The sequence below is a fragment of the Bos indicus x Bos taurus genome, chromosome 23 (assembly GCF_003369695.1).
Source record: "Bos indicus x Bos taurus breed Angus x Brahman F1 hybrid chromosome 23, Bos_hybrid_MaternalHap_v2.0, whole genome shotgun sequence".
In the NCBI taxonomy this organism is placed as follows: domain Eukaryota; kingdom Metazoa; phylum Chordata; class Mammalia; order Artiodactyla; family Bovidae; genus Bos; species Bos indicus x Bos taurus.
In genome coordinates, this window is record NC_040098.1 from 49,863,404 (window position 1) to 49,881,909 (window position 18,506).

General features: G+C 46.7%; 1 protein-coding gene across 1 annotated transcript in view; it reads left to right on the top strand.

Moving 5' to 3' along the window:
* The window catches only part of F13A1 (coagulation factor XIII A chain), a 143,551-nt gene that overhangs the window by 92,117 nt on the left and 32,928 nt on the right, over nt 1-18,506 (top strand). Inside the window, exons 9-10 of the mRNA XM_027524821.1 lie at nt 10,093-10,196; nt 11,746-11,834. Coding sequence (XP_027380622.1) covers nt 10,093-10,196; nt 11,746-11,834 — 193 coding nt within the window. The remainder of the gene's footprint in view (nt 1-10,092; nt 10,197-11,745; nt 11,835-18,506) is intronic.

An 18,506-nucleotide genomic window follows, 5' to 3' on the forward strand; every position in this document is an offset into this window, starting at 1 on the left:
ACTTAAGCTAAGTGGGTGACATGTATCGCTATTAACTCATTTAATCCTTTTGACAACCCAATAAGGTAATGGCTGTTATTGTCCCCACTTCTAGAGGAACAAATCGAGGCACAGTAACTTAACCATGGTCATCAGCCTTTAGCTTCATGATTTCTGATTGGAAATCATGTTTAATTCTATTGGTAATCCATGGTACATAATAAATCACTCTTTCGTGTGCTGTGTTCCGAACCATCTCTTTGTCTTCAGCTTTTGACAGTTTGACTATGAGGCATTTACGTACATATCCCTTTGAATTCATTCTCTTTGGGTCTTTTAACTTCTAAGGTGTGTATATTACTATCTATCATCAAATTTGGAAAAGTTATCAGCTATTCTTCAAATATTCTTTCTGCTGCTTTTCCCTCTTTCGTTTCCTTCAGAGAGGCCCATTATGTGTGTACCCCACGTGCCTCAGGGCTCTGTTCATTTTTCTTCATGTATTTCTTCTGTTTTTCAGACTAGATCATTGCAGTTAACTTCTCTTCAAGTTCACCAGTTCTTTACTCTTTCTACCTACTCAAATCTGCTTTGGAGACCCTCTAGTGAATTTTTGAAATTTTTATTCCAGCCATTATACTTTTCAGCTCCAGAAATTCTGTTTGACTCCTATCCGTAATTTCTATCTCCTCATTGATATTCTCTGTTTGGTTAGACATTGCTTTCAAAGGGCTGCCAAACGGGTTAATAGTGATAATTCATTTGCTGAAGTTTAGGGAGTGCCAAGCCCATTTTCTCTTCTTTGTTCTTTAATAAGCTGCATGTTTTTATAGCCACCGTGGTTGTAAGGTTGTTCATTTTCAAGGAGCTACAGAGAGAGGAGTAGAAATAAGGGAAATTAACAGGCCCCCAAGCTCGCAGTTCTTACTGAGATTGTTTTGTTTTTGTTGAGTAAATCCTCCTTATATTGTTGCAAATCTTTGGTTCATTTCCAGAGTTCTTGAGAAATTGGTTTTGATCATGTTTGTTAGGATTCTCATTATTTTCATGAAGGAGTAGATTTTTGGGAGCCCTTCCTTTGCCATTCTGGGAGTTTTTCTCCAGAGCACACTTTTAACCACTAGACAAGTAGTTAGAAACTTGGGGCATACCAGACCCCCAGAGGGTTTTACATTCTGTAGGAATAGTTTGGAGGAGGGCATGGCAACTCGTACGGTATTTTTGCCTGGAGAATCCCATGAAGAGAGGAGCCTGGCGGGCTGTATGTAGACCGTGTAATCACAAAGAATCGGACATGACTGAGCAAGTAAGCACAGCACAGGAATAGTTTGGGATCTAATATCGTCTTCCTGACACACATCTGCTGAAATACAAATTATATTATGTATTTTTTATTTCATCGAGTCTTCTGTACATTATAAGGCATTATATTATCTTTTAGGAATTGTGTATAGAATTCGGTGGACTTCATTTCAGTACAATAAATGGGGTGTTACGAAACATTTATTCTAAAACTACGAAGGGACACTAATTTTTGAAGGTTGAAAATCACTGCACAGGACTCTCCCCCGCTTCCTTTCATATTTCTATCCTGGTCCTGCAGCAATAATGTCTCCAAAGTTATCTCCCAAATACTTGTTCAACTCAAGTCCCACGAAAGAGTGACAAAGAGCAACTTTGGGAGGTAAAAAATGAGAGGTCGTCACAAACACTTCTCACGAGATTAGCGTGAAAGAAGAGGACGGAAGCGTCTGATAAACCCCTAGAAAGTACTAAGGTATCTTTCACAACAAGAAAAATGTCATGTCTTGATTAGTCATAAATTCTGCTTAAGAGAGTCCTCTTATACAGAAACCAAAGGTTACCCGTTTTCAAATAATTAAAAGCTAATACAATATGTACCACCTAAGCTACACTGAATGAAATTTAATTTCTTTTGATAATTAATAAGACCTCTTGAAAAACTTCATATAAATAAGAGTTTTCGGTAGAGCATACTCATAAACAGCTGTATAATGGAAAAAAGTAATTTTGATAACTACTAAGACTGTTGGCTATATTTTTTAAAACTCCTCTCAATAATTATGGATAAGCTTGGTCAGAATTTATTATAAAAAGCTTTTTGGATATTAAAATTATTCTCAAAATCCAGTCTCTTCTCCATTTTCAGCAGGAATATTAATTGAGAATTTGCTGTGCAAGAGAGCGGGAAAGGTGCCCAGGGTCGTATTGTCACAGTAAATCCAGCAGGGGGAATTCAGCACAATGACAGAGGATCCCCTGCGAAGTCGTGATGTCAGATGTGGCTCCTGAGGGGGTGCTGTCTACCTCCTGGACATTTCGGAGGTGTCATTTGGTCTCTTCCATTTCTGGTGCCACAGTTAAAAAATAAAACAGATAATCAAGAGAGGGGAAACTATCAAAAGAGGAGAAAAAATAAATTTTACATGATTATCTCCTAATGTCCTAGTAATCATTGCTAATAAAGCTGCTGTAAAATCCTCTCCATAAATATTCAAGATCGCAATACCTGGGATTGAGAAGGTAATCTTGAGAAGAGAGGGGAAAGGCTATATACTTTCAGGACTTAGGCAAAGCACATTTCCAGGAAAAGTTGTAAGCAGAAGCAAACTTGCTAAGTATTAGCATACTGTATGTGTAACTGAATACATCTAGGCTGGCATTTATCCAGTAGAGCCTGGGAGGACCATACCAGCGTTTAGACCATACCAACTTTCTGATTGGTTCAAGTTCACTTCCATTGAGTTGGTGATGCTATCTAACCATCTCATCTTCTGCTGCCCTCTTCTCCTTTTGCCTTCAGTCTTTCCCAGCATCAGGGTCTTTTCCAGTGATCAGATTCTCAAGAGATAGTGGAGGACAGGGAGACCTAGCATCCTGCAGTCCATGGGGCACAGAGAGTTGGACATAACTTAGTGACTGAACAACAACAACAACATTCTGATCGGGTGCAGCTTCCAACTGGCTTATGTCTGTGTCTGAGCAATTATTAACTATTTTAACTATCACCCCTACTATAAATGCACTTCATAATTTCATTTTGGGAGTTACAGCACATCCCCAAGGCCGTGCCATCTTCAGCCCCCTTGACTGGGGTCTCTCATGCTATATTAGGGGCTTCCCTGGTGGCTCAGCTGGTAAAAAATCTGCCTGTGATGCAAGAGACCCGGGTTCCATCTCTGGGTTGGGAAGATCCCCTGGAGAAGGGAAAAGCTACCCACTCCAGTATTCTGGCCTGGAGAATTCCATGGACTGCACAGTCCATGGGGTAGCAAAGAGTCGGACACGACTGAGTGACTTTCACTTTTCTTCATGCTACATCAGATGGTGCTTAAACTGCAGCTTCTTAATGAGCATTGTAGGATTCCCTCCCTGTGTATAACAAGCAAAAACAAACACCGTCATTACTTCTCTCTTTTCTTGATGGGCGATTTGTTCCTCCTGGGGATATTGGCTTGACCTCCACCCAGTTGGACCTTTGGGAGCCTTTGGTGGACAAGACCCCAGAGAAACTCAAAATGCCCCTCTTGGTTTCAGCACTCCAGCATCCCCTAAGCGTGAATAGCTGCATTTGAAGAAGTGCGGTTCCCCCAGCTCCACAGAAGATCCCTGAAGCATGCCCCTTCCTCTGAATAACTCCCCTCTGTTATCTGGCTTCGTTACCTTTCCCAACTGACAAGGACTTTCTTGGTCCAGACCCTTGTCTCCACTTTGGAATGTCTCTTAGTCAAGCCTCAGAGTCCACCAACTTGTCTCCACTTCTCTCCCACAACCCCCAGCCCTCCCCACGCCTTCATTATTGGAAAGACCAGATGTCAGCAAGTCCAAGACATGCTGCCATTATTGTCATCAGTATTGCTGCCTGTGTTAGGAGTGTATCAGCAGGGCTAGAGGTGGGTGTGTGTGTTATTCGCTAAGTCGTGTCCGACTCTTTGCAATCCCATGGACTCATGGTACTCTCCAGGCAAGAATACTGGAGTGGGCTGCAATGCCCTCCTCCAGGGCATCTTCCCGACCCAGGGACTGGACCTGGGTCTCCCACATTGCAGGCAGATTCTTTACAGTTTGAGCCACCAGGGAAGAGACGAGGGTACGCCTGTCTCCTACAAACACAAGTAGTTTGCAAGACAGACCAGTAGCTTTTTCCACCCCCCTGCCATTTTTCAAATGAATTCGAGTACTTGGTTTACATTTGAAGTTGGTCCAAGACAGCTCTTCCAGGGCTTTCTCCTGATCTTATTTGTGCTCTCCCTTGAGCTCTAATAAAGCTGCAGAAAAGAATCGCAATCCCACATCTCCTTCTTTTTAGGGAAGGAAACCTTTCTGCACAGATTGCAGAAAAGATGACCCTGTGGAATGTTTAAGCAGTTAGCCAAGTTAAAGGCAGTAAAGGACACCTTGCTTAAACTATTCACTGCATTTGAACAAACAGCACGCAGAGCTCAGAAGCCCATCTTGGTCTCAGCTGTCTTTTTGGTACACTTCTGCACCTCCCACGAGCTCTTGTCACTCTGGATGTGACCTTAGCCAGTTGGAACCAGGACAGACTCTGAACTGTGCTCTTTCTTCTTTAATAAAATGTACTTCTCTTAAATGTTTTTTTTCTGTATATATTTATTACAAAAATTTCAAATGTTGCAGAAGAAAGTATAAAAATAAGAGTCATCCCCTTTCTAACTACTCAGAATATTTGCAACATTTTGTTAAGCATTCTTTAACAGGTCCCTTTGTGCACTGTATTCATTTTTTATTGTTGCATAACAAATTGCCAGAACCTTGGCAGCTAGAGTGGCACACATGTATTATCCAGCAGGCTCTGTAGGTGAGGACTTTGGGCACAGTGTAGCTGGTCCTCTGCTTAGGGTCTCAAATGATGGCGATGAAGGTAGTGACTGTGGGCCCCTCTGATGCCTGGTGCTTTCTTCCAAGTTCACGCTGATTTCTGGAATAATCCAGCTCCTTCCTGCTGCAGAACTCTCGGAAGCTGCCATTTTCTTCCAGGCCAGCAGGGGAACGTATTAGCTGCTTTGGATCTCTGGTTTGCTCTGTCTCAGACTTCTAGACCCAGATTTAAAGGCTCACGTGATTAGGTCAGGTCCACATGATAATCTCCTTTTTAATTAACTCAAAATCAGCAGATTAATTAGCTTAATTACATCTGCAAAATCCTCTTTGCCAGGTAAAGTAACATAAGCCCAGGAGTGACAACCCATCCGATTCATAAGCATCACCCATATTCAAGGGGGAGGGATTCATACAAGTGTGGGGCTCCTTGAAACTCTGCCTTCCACACAAATGGACATCCACAGTGAACACTTTTCTTTGTTCTGTAGCGTGATTTTTAAAATGGATATGCCCTGGTTATTTTTTTCCTACCTAATAAATACAGATCAGATTTTTAAGGCTGAAGAGTATTCTACTTTGTGATTTAAAATAGTTAATTGCATATTGGATGGTTTCTGATTTTCCTTCTTAAAAATTATGGACAGATGAACATCCTCGTATACATGTCTTTGCATCTGCATGATTATTTCCCATGCACAGTTGTAAGGAAAGGGGTTTACCAAATCAGAGGATAAACTAAGCCAATGCTGTGATGTCCCTTCCAGGTCCTCCAGCAGGGCACGGTGCTGCTTTGCTGGTGAGGTTCTGCTTCAGGTGAAGACCTCTGAGTCCTTTGCACCTATACTATTGAATCATTATTGATAGCATCATTGAAAGGAGTTCTAGAAATTACTAGCTGCCACTGCAGGAAACATACAGGAAGTGACGTAAAGAAACAATGTGCTTTTCACTTCTGGCCTCCATTATTATCTGCCCAAAGAAGTCCTTTTCAATTTGATTAAACAATTCTCAACAAAACAGGGGCTTTATGTTAATGTCTACACTGCTTCTTTAGAAAGATGTAACATGGATGTTAGATCACAGAGAAGGTTTATAATCTTTTTAACTTTAAAAGGACACTGCATATTTCAATAGTATAGTGGGAAGTCGGGTTCCAAGTGAAGGCTTTGAAAAAATACAAAACCGTGAATCTTAAAAACAAACAAAGATTTAATTATGCCTGCCTTTCTGAGAGATCCTCATGCCTTTCAAGAAAACAGTACCTGGTGAGCAGCTGCTAAGGGCCAGATCTGGTGCTGGGAACGTGATGGTGAATAGGCAGGCCGCACCCCCAGAATGAATCATGCACTCTGAGAGTGCATGATGAAACTGAAAGGTGTATTTATCTAGATAGAGATCTAGGTTAAAAAGCTCTAAATTAAAAAAAAGAAGACTTTCTAGGAAGCATATCTATTTCTAACGTGGATAAAGGTAAATGGAATTCGGCCATGTCTGTAAATATCAGTTCCTTTTACAGAGGAACTTCAGATATAAAAGGCAGGCACGTGTACCCAGAAATACTGACCACCCAGACAAAAAGGGGACCGTGATGGCGTGGTGGCCCAGGTCGCGTTTCCTCTGGCCATTCCTGAGCAGAGAAAGAGGCGTGGTGGGACAAGCCCTGCGGCTGCAGAGGGTGCAGCGCTGCCGCCTGCCCGTGTCCACTCTGCGAGCCCAGCCACTAGCGTTGCCACCTGCTGACCAAGGCCCAGCACCTCCGGAACATAGCAAGTTATCTTTTAATGGAGGCCAGAAGTGAAAAGTTATCCGGAACATAGCAAGTTATCTTCACCTCGGCCACTGCTACAAGTGCCTGGCCTCTTATTAAACTCTTCCACCTTACCTTAAACTTCCGCCTTCCGTCCTGAAACTGGAAGAGATGTGAGTAGCTAATTAAATATTTTACTCAGAGAAAAGAAACTTTTACCCCATTTCCTGGTCGTTTGAAAAGAAAGAAAATCCTCAAGGCAAAGTCTTTACCTGAGGTTTGAGAACAACACTTATCTTGTTCAAGGCTAACCTGGCCCCGGTATTTGAATTTAAAGAAGGAGGTCTGGGGCCTATTAATCTAGGGCGGTGCCGGGGAAAGCCGGCTTGCTAAACGCTGCAGGCTGTGAGGGACGCAGGATTGCAAACATTTCATTGCTGCTCTCTCTGGGCCTCTCTGCCTGCTGGCGTAACCTTCACCATCTGGAGGGAGGCTCGCCGTGTCTAATACGTGATCACGGTGACCTTCCTTCCAGCTTCGGAGCAAAGACAGGGGCTCTCAGGTGAGAGCTGACCCCAGGCCCCCGCCCGACACCCCACACCGGGACTGCAACCTCCATCTGTGCGTCCTTCCCCGGCAGGCAGTGATGCGCTCCCCGTATTTGTCCACGGCGCCGCTCTTGACCTACGCCCCCTGCGCCTTTGGTATCTGAGCCTCTTTTGATTCCATCTCTCCCTTTATTCTGCCTTACTCTCGCTCTCTCTCTCCCCACTGGCTCCTCCTCTGTAGACACGACACTCCCTCCTAATGGGAAATAATCAGAACAATCTTCCCGTGTTGCGCTGTTCTCCAGGCACTGGCCTGTCTTCTCGTCTTCCACTTACAACACGAATCACTCTTGGTATAGAACTCAACTCAGCGCATCTCCCCACCCACACCCTCCACATCTGGCCTTTTCCTCCTCACTGCTCTCCGTCAACAGTAAAGACGCCAGTGGCTCCCTTCTTGTCAAATCCCGAGTGTCACCTGTGTATATAAAGATGCCTCTTGGGTTTCATCCTTAGGGTTTCTCACAGGCCCTGAGTCCATCATCTCCCAAACGAACCTGTCACCCACCTAGCACCCCGCCCCTGCCCCCAACACAAACCTTCTCTTCTTCCTCCAGTGGTCTTGGTAAACGGAGCCATCATGCTCCCTGGAAACTGGGAAGCTTCCTCACAGGCACAGTCCCTTCCTGACCATTCCTCTCCTTCTCTACAGTAATGGGGAGCTCAGTCCCCAGTCCTCGCCTAGCTCTCTCAAGTACAGATTTGCAGATTTAACTGACCTAAGGATAAATCCCAAATATTTAACTTGGGATAAAAGGATCTTGCAATCTCATTCTCACTAAACCATAGCTCGGTGCTTCAAAGTGTGGATCCTGTAGCTGTAACTCGCTGTGCGACTTCAGGCAAGATTCTTAATCTCTCTGTGCTTCTGTTCCCCTCGTTGTAAACAGGGGTTAATAATAACAGCACCCTTCTCCTGGCATGCTGGGTACATCAGGTGTGCTCATGTACACAGAGGCTTTAACACAGTGCTGGGCCCACAGGAAGTGCTGTGTGTACTTGTCAGTCTTGTCACGCACTGCCCACCACCACCTGCCAACCCCTCTTCCCCCAGATACGCAAACACACTATCCACCCACCACAACGAACAGCATACAGGTCGCCAAACACTCCGTGCCTCCACAACTTGGTTCTTAGTCCTTTTTTGACCTGCCGAGCTCTCATTTGTCTGGGGGACTCAGCTCAAGCATCACTTCGGCCGTGAAGTTGTCCCTCCTGCACCCAGGGCTTCCCCACTAAGACCCCATTGACCCCACTGAACTTCCCCTCAGTCAATTATTGTTAAAGTCAGAGAGTTACCGTGTTTGAGCGCTCATCCTATGCCAGGTCTTGTTCCAAGTGCCTTAAGCTTCACAGAGAACCTATGAAATGCTCTAACGGTTGGCTTCTGTGTTTGTCTGTCCTCCTTGATCGTGGGATTCCTTACGGACGGGAACCTGTGCTCTGATCAGGGTGGGGGTCCAGCATGGTGCCTGGTGCGGGACGTGTGTGTGTGTGTGCACGCACGCGTGTGTTCAGTCGCTCAGTCGTGTCCGACTCTGTGACCCCATGGACTCCAGCCAGCCAGGTCCCTCTGTCCATGGGATTCCTCAGGCAAGAATACTGGTGCAGGCTCTTCTTAACCCAGGGATCAGACCAGGGTCTTTTGTGTTTGCTGCATTGGCAGCAGGATTCTTTACCGCTGGCTCCACCTGGGAAGCCAGTGCACGGTGGGTGATGCGTAGTTAAATAAATGCTTCTGAGCTGAGTCAATCAAAGATGAGCGGGACTCGGAGAGGGATGGGAACGTGCACGAATCCCTGACGTTGAAGGACACTGAGGGTAGGAAGGCTGGTAGCTGGATCCGAAATTCATCAGTGCTATAAACAGAGATGGCTATAATTGCCTCACGCCACCGCTAAACTGCTATTACTATCTGAATATTTGCTGTAGTGCGACAGGTTAATGTGCTCTCATTTGTTCCCGTAGCGTCGTATAATTTCAGGTCTTCCCAAGGACATAATCATGCGATTCCTGATAATAGCTTATCCCGTGTCCTCGCTTCACGGGTCCCATGCTAAGTCTGAAAGTCTTGCAGGGCCCTGAGCTCATGGGTTGCTCACCTTTGACAAAACGTAGAGAGACACACACCTCGGCAACCTTTTTTTCTTGTTGGACAGGAAATGGAAATTCAGCACAATGTTATAGTTTCTAGGCCGATAGTCTAAGCCCGTAAACAAAAGCATTTTATTGCTTAATTGTTACAAAAGGCTGTGCTTTTTATAAGTCTTATATATATGTATATGGAATTCAAAGATATATGTGTTTCGATTTTAATTAACTTGTCTTCTCTCCCATATCTCTTGAGGCCATAGTAAATTCTGTTTCACTAGGCAGCAGGCAATGGGTAAGATTGAAACTGTTTAAGGCATTGATTAGACCCTCTCTGGGTGGCCTTGAAGCTGGGGGGACAGCCATGTCCCACCATGCGAGTGCCCCCGGGGGTACCAGTGGAAACAGACCTGCCCAGGAAACTTGCATCCAGATCCTCAGTATGTCTCTAGGAGGCTTCCATTTAGCTTAAGCCATTCCAATAATTTATAGGCTTCCCTGGTGGCTCAGTGGTAAAGAACCCGCCTGCAATGCAGGAGACGAAAGAGACACGGGTTTGATCCCTGGGTTGGGAAGATCCCCTGGAGGAAAAATGGCAACTAGTACAGCAATTATCCTTCAGTAAAAAAAAAATTATTAAAAAAAGAAAGAAAGAAAGAAATGGCAACCCATCCCAGTATTCTTGCTGGGGTTTCCGATTTTTTATAGATAGCATATCCACAGGAATTTTGGTCCCTTTTTGATTTCCTGGAGCACTGACTGTGGCGGGAAGCCTAACTCACTGGGGTGGTGTTTTCTAAGGAATTACCACTGCTGGAATGAAGCCTGGATGACGAGGCCGGACCTTCCCGTTGGGTTTGGAGGTTGGCAAGTCGTGGACAGCACCCCCCAGGAAAACAGCGATGGTAAAGCTGCATCCTCTCTTTATATTCCTGATCTTTACACTTTGCTTTTATGATCGCATCTGATGTGTGGGAAGCACGCCCACCTGGTGCGAACCAACATCAGCCGTGTGCTTCCTGGACACACAGCATCGACTGCCCGCCAGTCGGGTTTAATTTCATTTCAGTGGCTGTCTGTACTCTGATTACTTTGTAACTTTTAGGAGGGAAAAAAAAAGCATAAGACTTAACATATATAATTCATCGACTATTGCTTTGATAAGCAGTTTTGAAGACAAGAGGAAAAGTATCTGTGTAAGCACTTTCACTTGGCTATAAGTATATTTCAGCCCTGCCCGACACACAGCGCCAAGATAGAAGGCGGTGAAGAAAATAAAGAACTCAGAAACTAATTACGGATCATTCTGTAAATCGCTATCTTTTCAGAACCTGACTTCTTTCCAGGTTGTGTGATTTCTTTCAAAGCTTGAGTATGTGAATGCTCATCTTCTAACTTGCAAACTCAGCCTGGCAGCTATGACACCCCCTCACCTCCAGATTTTTCATAAGCCTCCATTTTCCTGTAATATGATGGTAAAAATCAGTGCTATGGGACATTATTTTTATTTCCCCAGGTATTGATGTAAGATATTGATGAATTGGCAATTAGATCTGGAATGCATGAAGTGTTAATAATACATCCTTTGAGGTACAGCCCTCTGTCTCAAAAAACTTACATAACTGTGTCCTGGCCTCTAGTGGATGGAACAGTTCTTAGAGCTGAGATGACCTTCCTGGGTTATAGTCCTCAAATGAGGCTCAAATGGAATTTCCCATTTCTTTCTTTAAAAAAAGATATTGATGTGTGCATATCCAGATATACACAAACATTCATTACATACTCATGAGGGAACATTGTTACAATACTGAGTTTTGAGAGAAAGTTCAACACTTCCTGGTGTTCTGGATTAAATGTCATGACGAGGTATCTGAGTGACTAATGACAGCTAGCCTCTTAGTAACAAGAGAGAGAGCTGACTAAAATTCAAAATATTTTGTAAAAGTCAGCGTGGGCCTGCTAACCTCCCAAAAGCACACGGTCCGTGTAGCGTGGCTAGTGTCCAGATTCTCCGGTTAAACTTGACATATGTCCACAGTGTCCAAAAATGAAAACAAATAAGCACCACAAGTCCTGGGACATGTCACCATTTCCAGCGCTCCAGATGCCACTTCTAATAGGATAAGCCCTGTGTCAGCCGACTGCTCGGCCCCCACACGCCTGAGGCTGTTTATAGTTGGAAGAGTAGATGCAGGAATGGTGTGCCCTCTGCTCTTTTCGTGACTTTGGTTTGGGGCTTGCAGAAGCATTTCCACCATGTCCCTCCCTGTTGATGGTGCATGTGGGTGACACCCTCTCTGGCCATGGAAAGAACTGGGACCGCATTGATGATGACCTTGAGGAGCGGTTGCCCCTACAGCCCGCTCAGGGCTGTGACCTGTATGCGGACCAGTTCTGTAACTGGAAAGACTCAAAGATGGGGAACTCACACTCTCCTTTCTCTGTGTGGTCCAGGGATGTATCGGTGCGGCCCCGCCTCTGTTCAAGCCATCAAGCACGGCCACGTCTGCTTCCAGTTTGACGCACCCTTCGTTTTTGCAGAGGTAAGTGGAGAGCTGCGGGAAAGAGCCTCCTTCCTCCCCAAGCTCTGAACTCATCAGAGAATAAGGCACTGGGCTGTTGGGTCTCAATTTCCCAGGAACATGGTGTGTGCTTCATGTTTACAAAGTTAAACGTGGCAGACATCGTTCTAACCTCCGGGTGCCACATGCTAAAGGCAGTTCTTAACGTTTTTCTCCCCTTGATGTTCTGAGATTTCCCCACCTGAAAGCAATTGCTTTAGTCACCTTAGCTTAGGTCTCTGTACCCAGGAAGTAGGTACCAACTGCTCCCAAGAAATTAAGTGACTAAGTGAATCACTCAACTAAAAATTGGTGGAGACCATCGATGAACTGACACGGGAGAGTGCCCTACTGCACTCTGAGACTAGCCCAGTGGCCCACACAACATAAAATCCAAACACACCCCAACTGTAATCTTAGTCTGGAAACTCCAGTCCATTTCCTGCTATTCCAAGCCATCCTCTACCGGAGGGGACAGAATAAGCTGTTACAATACGGATGGGAGAAAACAGATCTGGAACACAGCTCACTGACAGGTGGCTGGGGACACTTTGGGAAGAGGCTGAAATTCTGAAAGAACTGGGTGGAGGCTGGAAGCAGAGAGGGCAGTTCAAAGGTGCTTCAAAGGGAGCTCTGAAAGTCAGAGTAAATGTAAGAAGTACCAGGTAATGGAGAAGGCCAGGTGGGAGGCTGCTGGGGGAAAGGGGGAGGAGCAGAGAAACAAGAGAGGTTGACAGGCAGGACTTACCCCGGGTATGATTTCACCAGTAAACGCGGTGAAATAATGTCTATCACTAGGTAATCGCTTTGCCTACCTTTTGATGCTCTCAGCAACCCTTTAAAATGGGTGTTGTAGTTCTTCCCGTTTTACAGAAAAGTGAGGCAAACAGTGATTAAAGAACCTTTCTGTGATCATCTAACCAATAAAGACTAGTGGTGAGATTTAAAGCCAGATGAGCGAGCGAGTATGTATTATTAGCGCGCATCTAGCACTGTGGGAATTCAGAAGCCCGAGTCCTTAAGAAACTTGATTCCAGATGGAGGTAGTGGTACATAAACACAGCAACATTTAAAAAACAACGATGCAAGTGTTGATGGAACCAAAGGTCAAACGAGCGATGTAGGTGATAAATGACTGGCATTTATGTTAATCGAGAGCTATGAGCTCGGGCTGCGGCAGGACAGCAGAGGCCACCAGACCCTGTCCTGGGAGAGAGGGTGACCGGGAACAGACACGGGCACAGCTGTGCGACGGCCACAGCAGGTCCGGCGGAGCATCACAGAGCCCACGAGGGGAGGGCCGGGGACGCCCCCTGGAGGGAGTGGAGCCCGAACCGAGTCTGGACGCGTGACTAGTAGTTATTCAGCTTTCCTGGGGGCTCAGTGGTATCCACCTGCAATGCAGGAGATATGGGTTCGATCCCTGGGTCAGGAAGAGCCTCTGGAGAAGGAAATGGCAACCCACTCCAGTATTCTTGCCTGGGAAATCTCATGGACAGAGGAGCGTGGTGGGCTTTACAGTCCATGGGGTCACAAAACTGAGTGACTGAGCACGAGCAGACAAGACAGTATTCAGGCGAAAGAGGTAAGACAAAAAAAGCCAGAGGAAGGGAGAAACTTCAGACAGAGGAGAAAACTTGAGCTTCCAAAAGGTACATGCAGACAATTAAAAACTGTTCAGGAGCTTGCCTGGCAGTCCAGTGGTTAAGACTCGGAGCTTCCAGTGCGAGGGGGTGTGAGTCTGATCCTTGGTCAGGCAGCTAAGATCCCACATGCCCTGCAGCATGGCCAAGAAAACATACACAATGAATAAATAAAAATGAAAACCACTGAGGCTCACAAACAGGGATGTGTTGGGAGGTGTCAGATGATGACAGCTGAAGAACCAAGACGTGGGATGTTCTGACCTGAGAGTGGACATGAGAGGCTTCCCAAGGGGAAGGAAAAGGAACGGAGCCTGTTCAGCCCAGGCTGGAGGGGAAGGCCTCTGGGCGGAAGCCCCGGGGCGGCCGTGACTTCACTCCTCTCCTGAACCAGGTGAAGGACGACAGGCAGAGGAGAAGGCCAGCTTGGGAAATGTCTCAGAAATAAAATAAGAATAAACACACAGACCCCAAGACCGAACATGTGAGTTACATGAAAGGGACAATGCCTCCTCCGCCGTACCTGCTGTTGCAGTTTCTAGAAGCCTTGGGAGAACAGGCAGACTGTATTCGGAATTTTCACCTGCTGGATTTCATCTTGAGATTTCAAGATTTGTGCGTTCCTCCCCAACTGCCATCTGATCGTTTCTGATGCCATGAGGACTTCTTAACGGGAAATCATTCTAAAACTCACCAAGCCTTGCTTTTGTAGTTTTATTATGCTTTGTTGCCGCGGAGGAGAGAGGAACAGACTCCCTCCAGGAGCAAAATGCCTAATAGCTGCTAATGCAAACGCTTTCCGCTGTTATTAAATATAGATCGGGGTGTTGTGAGTGTCATCGGGACCTGCAGATGGTAATGACTCCTCTGCCACTTGATGCAGACTTGTCTGACAGAGCATGGGATTTGTTGCTTTGGTTTGGGCTGGGCTCTGGGGCTGAGCCCTTTGTAAGAGATGCTCCAATGGCTTAAAAGTACGTGAGGAGTGAGCACGCTTTCTTCTCAAGGGTCCTGAAGCAGGGCTCCATGGGTGGCAAAGTCTGTGACTTTAATGAGCGTCTGCATGGCTCAGGTCCCAGACCACTGTGCTCGCCTCTTCCCGCCTCCTTGCTGCGTCAGCCTGCTTCCCGCCACCCCCACTATGTCAGCCAGAACGTGCCTGCTCTCGCCTCCCAGCAGGCTGACTTTCTTGGTCACTCTTGACTCATTTCCGGGCCGGATCAGGCCTCATGCTCGCAGACTGGCTTTTGGTTCCCTCCCTGAGTGAAAGCAGAAGCCGAGACAGGAAGCGCCCACCGCTGCGCTTTTCCCGTCTCCAGATTCCTTCCTGGGATCCGGGCTTCTTTCTCTGCCCTCCTCCATCCTCTTGCCCTCAGGCCTGTGGTGGGCTGCTTCGGCCTGCTCTGGAGGTTCCCAAAGAGAGGAGAGGTCTCAGCGTCGGGGGCTCCCTTCCCGGTTCCCGGGTCACTAAGCACTCAGGAGCTGCTGCTTCTCTTCTGTCTCAGCTTCTTCTAACTCTTGTCCCCTTCACATCATCCCGCCAAACTCACACACTCACACACACACACACTCACACATACTCTCTCACACGCACACACTCACACATACTCTCTCACACTCACACACACACACACACACACACACACATACACTCTCACACACACTCACACATACTCTCTCACACGCACACTCACACACACTCACACACACTCACACACACTCTCACACGATTCACATGCTCGCACACTTACACTCACACACAGACACACTCACACATACTTTCACACATGCACACGCTCACACACTACGAACACTCAGACATTCACACACTCACACACTCTCACAGACACACACTCTCTCACACAGACACACACTCACACACACTCATACACAGACACACTCACACATACTCTCACACACACACACACACTCTCACACACATTCACATGCTCGCACACTTACACACACAGAGACACATTCACACACACACACAGACACACACACTCACACACACACAGAGACACATTCACACATACTCTTACACACTCACACTCACACATACTCTCTCATACACATTCACATGCTTGCACACTCACACACACTCACACAGAGAGACACAGTCACACACTTTCACACACACGCACACACAGAAACACACAGACACACATACTCTCACACACACACTCACACAGACACACTCACACACATTCACATGCTTGCACACTTACACGCACACACACTTACACACACACACTCTCTCACACGCACACACACATACTCTCTCATACACATTCACATGCTTGCATACTTACACACACTCACACACACAGACACACTCATACTTTCACACATTTATATGCTTGCACACTTACACACACTCACACACAGACACACACTCTCACACGCACACATACATACTCTTTCTCACACACACACTCATACATACTCTCTCACACGCACAGACACACATACTCACACACACACACACTCACAGATACACACTCACATACACTCACACGCACACACTCACACATACCCTCTCTCACACACACACTCATACTCTCACACACTCACACATACTCTCACACACATTCACATGCTCACACTTACACACACACACATTCACAAACTCTCACACACAGTCACACATAGACACACACACACACAGACACACACACTCTCACACACACTCACACACAGAGACACATTCACACATACTCTCACACACACACAGTTTCTCACACACACACACAGACACTCTCACACACACTCACACACTTACACATATACACACACATGTATTCTCTCACACACATTCACATGCTAACAAACTTACACACACTCACACACACAGACACACTCATACACACAAAGACACACTCTCACACACCCACAGACACACTCACACACCCACTCACACACAGAGACACATCCACACATACTCTCACACACACTCACACAGACATACAGTTTCTCACACACACACATACACACACACACACTCACACACAGACACACTCTCACACACACACTAACACATATACATACACACACACACTCACACATACTCTCACACACATTCACATGCTCGCACACTTACACACACACAGACACATTCACAATACTCTCACACACACTCACACACTCTCACATAGACACACACACTCTTCCACACATACACAGACACACACTTTCTCACACACTCACACACACACACTGACACATTGACATATACTCTCTCACACACTCACACTCACACACAGACACACACACACTCACACACAGACACACTGTCTCACACACTCACACACAGACACACCTTCCCTCCTGGCACTGAGCTGGTTCTCGCAGCAGAGGGGACGGGTCCCTTGGGGTCGCCGTCGCCGCCCTGTGGCTCCAGCAGCCGCACCCTCCCTAGTCTGGGGCCGGCAGTTCTCTGGACTCAAACTGCCCACCAGCTCCTCTGCCGATTCTTTGGTCTCAGTCCAAGGTTGTTTATTTCTCTATCAGTTATTAGATGCCAGTTATTATTATTAGTCCATTTGGGGATATCTCAAAATAATTCACCCGTTCATTCAAATCACATATAAAACTCTGGAATCATCTTGGTTTCTCTTTCTAACCTCCCCTAAGCATTTTGCCAGAAATACCTTCCAATTATCCCAGATCCATTCATGCCTGCGCCTCCATCATGACCCTCTGAGCTCTGCACAGCTCTGAGATCTGGGACATCACGTCCTAAGTCATTTCTTCCTCCTTGCTTTCCCCTCTCCAGTTTACTCTCCACAGAGCAGCCAGAATTACCCTCTAAAATGTAAATAAAAACATGCCACTCCCCTGCCCCAAACCTTTGAATGCCCATCACCTTTACGATTAAGCATAAATCTTTTCAAGATTCTGTGTGATCTGGCCCCTGGTTTCCCCTCCGCCCCCATCCCTTGCTCGTTTCTCTCCGGCCACATAGACCCCCGTGCTCTTCTGGAAACATCGAACACATTCTTTTGTCAGTCTTTACACAGACCGTTCCTTTGGCCATGAAAGCTCTTGTCCCCCCGCTACCTCTCTTTGCATGTTCTGCACCCTCGCTGCATCCAGGTCTATGCCCAGCCCACCTCCATAAAGAGACCTCCACTCCCCGCATCTCCCACACGAAGCATCCCTACCCATCCCGCTGTTTCTGTTCTTCTCTGACTTAGTGTTATCATTTCCCTCCCTTCTATAACATAAGTTCCTCGGAGATAGGGTCTGCTGGACTCTCATCGCTGAAAGCAGGTCCTGGCACACAGAAGCCACCAGTAAATACATGAGTGAATAATAGAAACAAGAGCGTGTGCCCGGCGCACTGCTGAGAAGAGGATCTCAGCGAGACGGGGGTCGGATGGCACCTTCACACACGGGCAGTCCTGGTGCGAGATGAGCTCACGTATGAGCTGCAGGGCACACACACAGGAGCCCCTACGGGATGAAGGAAGGCAAGCACAGGGTGGACGTCTGGCGTTGTGCCAGGAAAGCTCCCAGACAGGCAGGCATCCACTGCCCCCAACCCCGTGAGCCCTGGGAGCAGCACTGCCTGTGATGCAGCCTCCTCCACTGGGAACAAACAGACCCAGACTCTGTCCTGGGTCCTGAAAACAAGGGCCTCCGCCGGGAGCGGTGAGCAGTGGACACACGCTCATAGCCCGTGGGCAAGGGCGGGAGTTTGCAGAGGGGCCCCTCTAGCCTGAGGACCCGGCCCACCCTAGCTGAGCCCCCCGGGGTGCTGAAACATCCAAACACATCCTCGTATTGGTCTTACACACTGCTCCTCCTACTAGGAAAGTCAAGTGTTAGTCACTCAGTCATGTCTGACTCTTCCAGACCCCAGGCTGATAGATATAGATATATAGATATCTAGATAGATATCTAGATATATAGCCTGCCAGGCTCCTCTGTCCATGGAATTTTCCAGGCAAGAATACTGGAGTGGGTAACCATTTCCTTCTCCAGGGGATCTTCCTGACCCAGGGATCAA